This window comes from Mus pahari, chromosome 11 (genome assembly GCF_900095145.1).
Source record: "Mus pahari chromosome 11, PAHARI_EIJ_v1.1, whole genome shotgun sequence".
Lineage (NCBI taxonomy): Eukaryota > Metazoa > Chordata > Mammalia > Rodentia > Muridae > Mus > Mus pahari.
Window position 1 is genome coordinate 43288620 of NC_034600.1, and position 8182 is coordinate 43296801.

The 8182-nt window shown below is 41.9% G+C and overlaps 2 protein-coding genes across 3 annotated transcripts in view; one reads left to right on the forward strand and one right to left on the reverse strand.

Annotated features, from left to right (window-relative positions):
• The window catches only part of Cdc20b (cell division cycle 20B), a 57673-nt gene that overhangs the window by 7051 nt on the left and 42440 nt on the right, over positions 1-8182 (forward strand). The window lies entirely within an intron of this gene.
• Gpx8 (glutathione peroxidase 8 (putative)) lies at positions 563-4193 on the reverse strand. 2 transcript variants are annotated; one of them, XM_021208552.1, is made up of 3 exons: positions 3983-4193; positions 3254-3515; positions 563-1128 (listed from the first exon to the last, which is right to left on the reverse strand). In XM_021208552.1, the coding sequence occupies exons 1-3, from the start codon at positions 4184-4186 to the stop codon at positions 965-967; spliced, it is 630 nt and encodes a 209-aa protein (XP_021064211.1). In that variant the 5' UTR covers positions 4187-4193; the 3' UTR covers positions 563-964. The 2 variants fall into 2 exon arrangements, with proteins under 2 accessions (XP_021064211.1, XP_021064214.1); XM_021208555.2 differs by lacking the exon at positions 3254-3515 and having other exon boundaries at positions 961-1128; positions 3983-4186.

Here is an 8182-nt window from a genome sequence, read left to right on the forward strand (position 1 = left end):
GCAGTGTCTCCCTTTGCATTGGAGTTTTAACAATCTGAAGGTGGTGTTTACAGTTTTGAGAGTTAGAATGACATAGAATTAAACTCTCCCCCAATTTAGTCTCTTAGCAACCAAAATTGACCTGTAAGAATACATGCGTGCCCTTTTCCCTATATGTGGCAGTTTTGACTCAAAATTGAAGGCAAACCTCAGTTCAAATACCTTACTTCCACAATTTAAATTGATCCTACAAGAATCCCATGGGAGGGGGCTCATCATGATGTTGTTTTCAAATCATTTAGAAATGACAATTTGGCCAGATTCAATAAAACCCTAAAACCCATATTAAAGAAACACCAAATAAAAACCTGTATGTGAAACAAATATATCCAATGATTGGAAAGTCTGCACTTTGCTAGGCGTGGTGGCACATGTTTTTTATCCCAGTACTCAGGAGGCAGAAGCAGATGGATCTCTGAATTCAAGGCTAGCCTGGTCTACAGAGTGAGTTCCAAGATAGCCAGGGCTACAACAGAGAAATCCTGGCTCTAAAAAACTGAAAAGAAAAAAAATGCACTTTATATTTTGCAACATTCATTGTATATTTTATTACATCTAGAGTTAGTTAATCCAAAAATGACACTCTCACAGTGTTCCGTGTTCCACGTGGTGTGACCTCTGGCATTGGTTTTCCCACAAGGTTAACCCTAGAGAAAGTTAAGTTGGACAACAGTGAAGAGTATTGGTGACTGAGCATTCTAGATTTTTCCTTCTGGTCAATAGAAGTAATATACTTCATCATGATTCTTTGGCTGACTCCCCAGCCTCCTTTCTTCCCTCTTTAGGTAGCATTTCTATCTTGGGGACAGCCATTACATCTGAGTAGCATAGTGAGATGGCCTTAAAAGTCTCTTTGTACCATATGTTTTGGAATCTACAAGGAGGCCCCTCTGTCCTGTTGTACTGGCCTGACTCCACGGTGCTTTCATAGATCCTCTTTCTTTTTAAGAATGATTTGCCCAATCATTTTTGACACATGAGGTCTGATGGCTTCAATGGGTTCTTCTGGCCTCCAGAACTTCACGACTTGTCCCTCAGGGTTGACCAGATACTTCCAAAAGTTCCACCTTGGCTCCTTCTTGGAAGAATCTAAAACATTCAGAATATATTTCCATGAGTGTGATTTTATTTTTTGTTGATAAATTTTCAGTTTTATCAGCATATGCATAAGTGACTATTATAACCAGGTCTTAGGATTGTCCTAATATTATTAATAACAAGAAGAACAAAATAAAATGCCCACAGAGAGCAGAGCTCAGGGCTTTAATAATCAGATTTCATAGGTAGCTGTCCTGATCAAGAATTGAGACATGAAACAAAGTTGTATGTTTTAGATTTGTTGATCTAAACACATTTTCTCTTTTTGTCTGCTATGTAGCATATGCTATGTTGCACTTGAACTTATGTTCTTCCTGACTCAGCCCCTTGAATGCTGGGACAAACAGGTGAGTGCCACCAGGCTTAGCAAGACTGAACAAATTTAATCTTTAGTTCTTAATGTTCAGGTAGCCCAGGCTGGCCTCAAATTCACTACATAGCTCAGGCTAACTCTGAACTCACTATAAGGTTAGCCAAAGCTAACCTTGAACTCTTAATTCTCCAAGGCTCCACCTATCTAGTAGTGGGATTATAGGTGTTTGCTACCACGTCAGTCTGTTTTCAACATTTTAAAAATATAAAATATTCTAAAGTCCTTGGTAATAGGAATGTATGAATTGATCTTTCATATTTAATGTGCTAAGGTTTCAAGTATTGTTATGAATGATATAGCTGAAAATGGCAGGGAACTTAAGATAATCACTGAGAAATGACAATATTCTTTTGATAAATCTTAATGTGAATGTTTTCATTTATATAATTCAGGATCTATGTCCCTAATATTGATGAATACGAGAAAAAGAGGTATTAACTAGGGGTTGGAGAGAGAGTTCTGTGGTCAAGAGTGAGTGCCACTCTTGCAGAGGATCTGGGTTAGATCCCTAGCACCCATGTGGTGTCCCACAACCACCTGTGACTCCAGTTTCAGGTGACTTGGTACCCTCTTCTGGCCTCCTTGGGAGCCAGGCACACAAGTACCAAATACATACACTCAGGCAAAACACTCATATACATAAAAATAAAAATATCTCTTAAAAAAGATATAGCAACTAAAACTAAAATCATGAAGTCCTGATTCTGTGCCTAGCCAAGCGTGCTCAGCGTTCTGCTCTTTCTCGCAGCCCCCAGAGGTGGGTATCACTACCCTCAATGTTCTGTGTAGGAGACAAGTGGAGGCCTAAAGTTGATGCTTTGTGGCTGGTCAGTGGTGGAGGCAGAGTTGATATCTTCTTCCGGAATCTAGACTTTACCTCTGGGTTCTTACTCTCCTGATCTCACATACTGTTTGTTGCATTTTTGGTTATATGAGGTGAGTTAGGTTCCACAGGCTATTATTTTTTTTCCCCAGTAAGAGCTTAAGAGCTGTAGAGCTATAGTGTTTGACAGAGTTCTTGTCAGATTGTATTTGGATGTTTTCCTCAAGAAAGGGTTCCTTTTTTACCTTTTCTGAGTACCCCAGAAATAAAAGCCACAAGGTTCCTGTTCATTGTCTTACAAGTGCTTTAGCTTGCTTTAAATAGACAGCTGTGGAAATAGATTCCTGTGGCTAGCTTAATTATAGAGGAACCCTCACATGACTGGGTTTTGAAAATAAGTTATTTTGCTTTGGATTTCTGCAAAACCCTGGCAAACTGACATGTCAACCTTGAGGATAATCACTCAGATAAAGAAGCCACCATAAAAGTAAACATAAAGATATACTCAGTTAATGGTGTCCTGCCACAGGAATTCCTGAGATGTGCAGCCTTAGCACGAGGCAGGGAGACTGCCCCAAAGGGCAGTTAGATTATGGGAGAGTTGAAATTCATAGGGAAAGCAGGCATGGTCATGCTTCACATAAAACCTTCACCATGATGGTCATAGGAACAAAAACATACCAAAGTAGAATTCTTTACCATCTAAGAAGTCAGAACATCAATTTCAGGGACATATAACTATTAGAAAGTTGTGAAGGGCGAGGTTCTGGGTCTTTGATAGTTTTATGGAAACTTCCCAGTAAAATAAACGAAATACGAGCTATCACCCTAATAATATCTATTTATCTTTCTCTATATCATTCATATATAATGTATGAAATGAGAAGAATGAACAACATTGAGGCAGAGTAGATATTTACCAACAATAAATCTAAACGCAGGTTCCGCTTCCGGCCCTAAAATCTTAATCTTGTGGAAGATGGGGAATGTGACTCCGTAGTTCTTTCTTGCAAAAGATTCTACCTCCTTGCTGGACTTGGGCTCCGATTCTCCAAACTGATTGCACGGGAAAGCCAGGACGTTGAAGTGATAGGGCCCAAACTCCTTGTGCAGTTCCCTCAGAGTCTCGTAATTCTTGTCTGTGAACCGGCAGTCACTAGCCACGTTTACAACTAGGGAAGCCTCCCAGGGGGGAAAAAAAAACCACCGGAAAGAGAAGCAAAAGATTAAAAAAAAAAAATCCTTCATGCAGTTAAAATCCTAAACCATTTTGGGAGATTATGACGTCTGATAGATTCCGTATTTTTTAGACAGACCCAACTTTATTGAAAAATAACCCAAATGAATGGGCGAAGACTGTGACAAAGTTTTCATTAGGTTATGTAAAGAACACTCTTAGTAGCGGGTCTCAAGGCATCTCCTAGATAATACAGCGTCATTTCCTCACAAAAGAGAAGGCAGCTTTCCAGAAAAACAGTCGCTTTATGGAGTGGAAGTTTAAAGCTCTTAGAACTCTGATAGCTAAAAGGACCACTAATGGTATTACTTTGAAGGCTACATTCCAACTTATGGCTGTGCCGAACCCTACTCTGTGCTGAGAATAAGTACGAGGAACAAGGAACAACAGAAGTAAAAACCGGAAGACTTACTTTGCCTTTGAACTTTTCTAGAGACACGGTCCTCCCTTTGGCATCCTTTACTTCAAAGGAGTAGAAGCTGTTGATTCTCGGCTTCAGGAATTTTAACTGAAGGAGAAAAAGCGTCACGGTGCACAGAGCCATAGAGAGCAAAACTACAAATATCTTTGCTCTGGGCCCGGAACACTTTAGTGGGTAGGCAGCGAGAGGCTCCATTTTGGACGATTCTGGGAGTCTCAGCAGGCTGGAATGCAAGGAGGGGCTGGAACTTGAAACCCGCCGAGTTTAAGCAGAGCCGGAAGGGGTTACAGACCCTTCAGCTGCTGAATAGCAGGAGGACCCTTCCCAGAAGAATCGAACGAAGTCAGAAAAAAAAAAATAACATATTTGTTAACGTGGCTGCATTTTACCTTTTAAAAAAATTTTTGGATAGAAGAATTCTATCGTTTTAGCAGATCCTAAGACGCCCCCTTCTACGAAAAGGTTTCACCAGAAGGTGGTGCTCTTGTAACTTGGAAATGAGTGGTTATCGGGCTGCTCAGCATCCCGTGTGTTCACTGAGCAATGGATTGGCTGTGGAAGACTGAATAACAACCAGGAATAGCTTAGAGTGTAGATTAATGTCGTCTGTTAATATGACGTGTGACCACAAAGAACTTAAAAGTTTTATGTATTTATTGACGTAATATATGAATGTAAGGAATCTATAATAGAGCAACGAAGGTTTGAAAAGGTCATTTATTCTGACATCATCTAGTGAAGGCAACCAGATGCCAAGAGAAGACAGCAAAAATAGAAAGCCATAAAAGCATAAACCCTTCTCTATCAGAAACCATAGCAGCTTTCATCTTCTTCAGTTTTGTCTTTGTCACTGGTGAGATATTTTACAACATAACATGCTCTCAGACACACACACAGAGGCACACACTCACATGCACAGATACACACACACAGACATCCACACACAGGCACACATATGCAGACATGCACAGGTATACATATGAACACACAGGCACACACATAGGCACATACACAGAGGTATACACACATATACATAGGCACACACCCACACCCACCCATATACGCATATCCCCATACATGTACATATATACACACATTCCCCCCACATATACACACACATAACCCCTCATATACATATAAATACACACATATACACATACACACTATACACGTGTGCATGCATACACACACATATACACATACACACTATACACATGTGTGCATGCATACACACACATATACACATACACACTATACACATGTGTGNACACACATATACACATACACACTATACACATGTGTGCATGCATACACACACATATACACATACACACTATACACATGCGTGCATGCATACACACACACATATTCCACTGAGAAATTTCATGAAATGGTTCTTTGATTACTTGCTCTGTAATCTTGTCCATTGCACTTCTGAGACAGCACAGTTCTGACCTATGAAAATGACTCATTAATGGATTCCAAACTCTAGATGAAAAAATCCTGGGCTCTATATTAAAGCAGAACTTTTGCAGCAGAATTCAAATATTTAAATAGCAGAATTCAATCACAAGCCCCAAACAAAACCCGCAAACCCACATCTATGCGGACACACTCATTAGCTGCTGTATCTTTCATCTCTTTTCTCTTTGGCTATAGCTCGCTACCCAGTGCCTTTGCTCTGAAGAGCATAGTTACTGGGGGTGGACACTGGAGGCGGTTGAGGGCTGCATATCCCCAGTCTCCTTAGGATCTGCCCTGCTTACCACTCAGGAAACTCCGGACTAACATGCCATCCACTTGGTGGCACTGCACATTTCTAGGAAGTCTAGAGTGAGCCGAGACGCTGGCCTTCTCTTGCCCCTGGTGCTTTAGAGCGCCTGTCTCCAGCTTCTGTTGTGTGTGGGGTTGGGTGTAGTTGAGCAAAGGTGGTTTAGGCTTGAAGTTAGGTACAGCTAGCAAGAGGATCCAATGGTGGTGTGTGCTGGTAATCCCAGTGCTATGGCAGCAGAGGCAGGGGGATCACAGGTTCTGTCTCCAGTCAGGGTTACACACAGAGAGCCTGTCTCAAAAATAAAAACAAGGAAAACAAAAAATCAGAAAGCAACTAATTAACCACTACCATTTCCACCACCACCACTTCCCCCCCCCCCTCCTCCACCACCACCTCCTAGGCAAAGGCCCCGCCTCCCACCATGTCCTTTGTTACTCTTTTGTTACACAGCCACTCTGGCCTCCCTCTCCATCTAGCTGGGACCCTTGGACCTCTTACATCACCTTCACCTTGTCCACTCAAGTCACTTAGTCGTCCGGACTAAGAATTTTCATCCCCTCCCCCCTTTAAAAAAAGATGTATTTTATTTATGAGTACACTGTAGCTGTCTTCAGTCACAGCAGAAGAGGGCATGGGATCCCATTACAGATGGTTGTGAGACACCATGTGGTTGCTGGGAATTGAGCTCAGGACTTCAGGGTAAGGAGTCAGTGCCCTTAACCGCTGAGCCATCTCTCTAGCCCCCAAGAACTTTCATTCTTTGTAGGATCTCCTTGTGATGCATGCACACCACAGCCCCAGAGTCTTATGGGAAGAATGTGTGCCTTGTCTCTGTGGATAAAGTCCTTTATCCAGTTCATCAGGCAATCCAAGTAAATGGCTGGGGACCTTGGTCTCTAAACAGTTAACCTATAGAAGAGGCGCTAAAATTTGAAAGTTTGAACCATTCTATTCATCCCTTTGAGTTAGGGAGCCAGAGTGGCTACCTCTGCGAGGGATGCTGGTGCACCACTCCTCAGACAGGGCTTTTGTATATAGGGGGATACTGTTTTGAAAAAATAATTGGCCTGCTTTCTCCTACGATTCACCCAGTCATCCAGATTAGAGTGGGTTTGAAAAGGCCAGAGTCCTGCTGTTTAAACTTGCAAGCAATCTTGGCACAAACCAGCATACTGGGTAAGTAAGCAATCATTTGAGTCGGAGGCACATGTTGGTCTGATATGAAAGTTTACTGTAGATGAACACTTTTAAAACTTTATTTAGTTACATGTTACATCCATCTATCATCATCTACATATGTTTTTATGTGTGAATGTATGTGTATGTATGTATGTATGTATATGTATGTGTGTTTGTGTATGTGTATCTGAGCATCACTGAACATCTGTAGAGGTCAGGTGACAACTTGTAGGAGTTGGTGCTCTCCTTCTGCCAAGTGGGTCTTAACTCAGGTTTTCCGGTGTGAAGGCAAACCTTCTTGCTGGTTTTATTATTATTATTTGAAATGGGAGTTTGCCATGATGTCCAGAGTGGCTTTGAGAGTGTGGGCTCTTCTGGTCCTCCTGACTCGGCCTCCTGTAGAGAGATGGGACTACAGCTGGATACCACCACATCGAGTTATAATGCGTCATAATAGCAAGTGCATATTTCTTGTCAAGTGTAAACTTAGAGCCAGTGTGTTAATGTAATGCTCCTTAAGGTTTGGGAAGGTCAAATACTGAAAGCATGTCTTATACATTTCTAGGCAGGCCCACTGATAAAACATTCACAACAGTTTAGCAGACTGCCCTGGACAGTGTGGGACAAACACATATTTGGCAGGGTTTCTCTGTGCACGATCTGATATCATCTCCCAGATATTGGGATTTGTCACTATTATTTATACATTCTACCTACATTAGGCTCTTCTTAGAAATAGCATGTGTTACATTGTACATTTCTTTGCAGAGGGATAATGGTCCAGGAAACTCACCTGTCTTCTTTTAACAGGTCAGGAAGGGTTGCAGAGATGGCAGGTGGCGAAATTAGTGAGTCAACACAGATTGAAGTGATTGGCATGGTTCATTGGCCACCTCAGTCTTTGCAAAGCATGTGAATAAAGTTCCAGTGGAGGAGCCAGCTGTGGACAAACTGAAAATCAGTTATGGAGTTCTGGGGACATGCCAGAAGTGGAAATAGAAGGCAGCAAGGGTGACCCTACAGAAGTCTCTGTCTGTCTGTCTGTCTGTCTGTCTGTCTGTCTCTGTCTCTCTCTGTCTCTGTCTCTCTCTCTCTGTCTGTCTCTCTCTGTCTCTCTCTCTCTGTCTCTCTGTCTCTGTCTCTCTGTCTGTCTCTGTCTCTCTGTCTCTCTGTCTCTCTGTCTCTGTCTCTCTGTTTGTCTGTCTGTCTGTCTGTCTGTCTGTCTCTCTCTCTCTCTC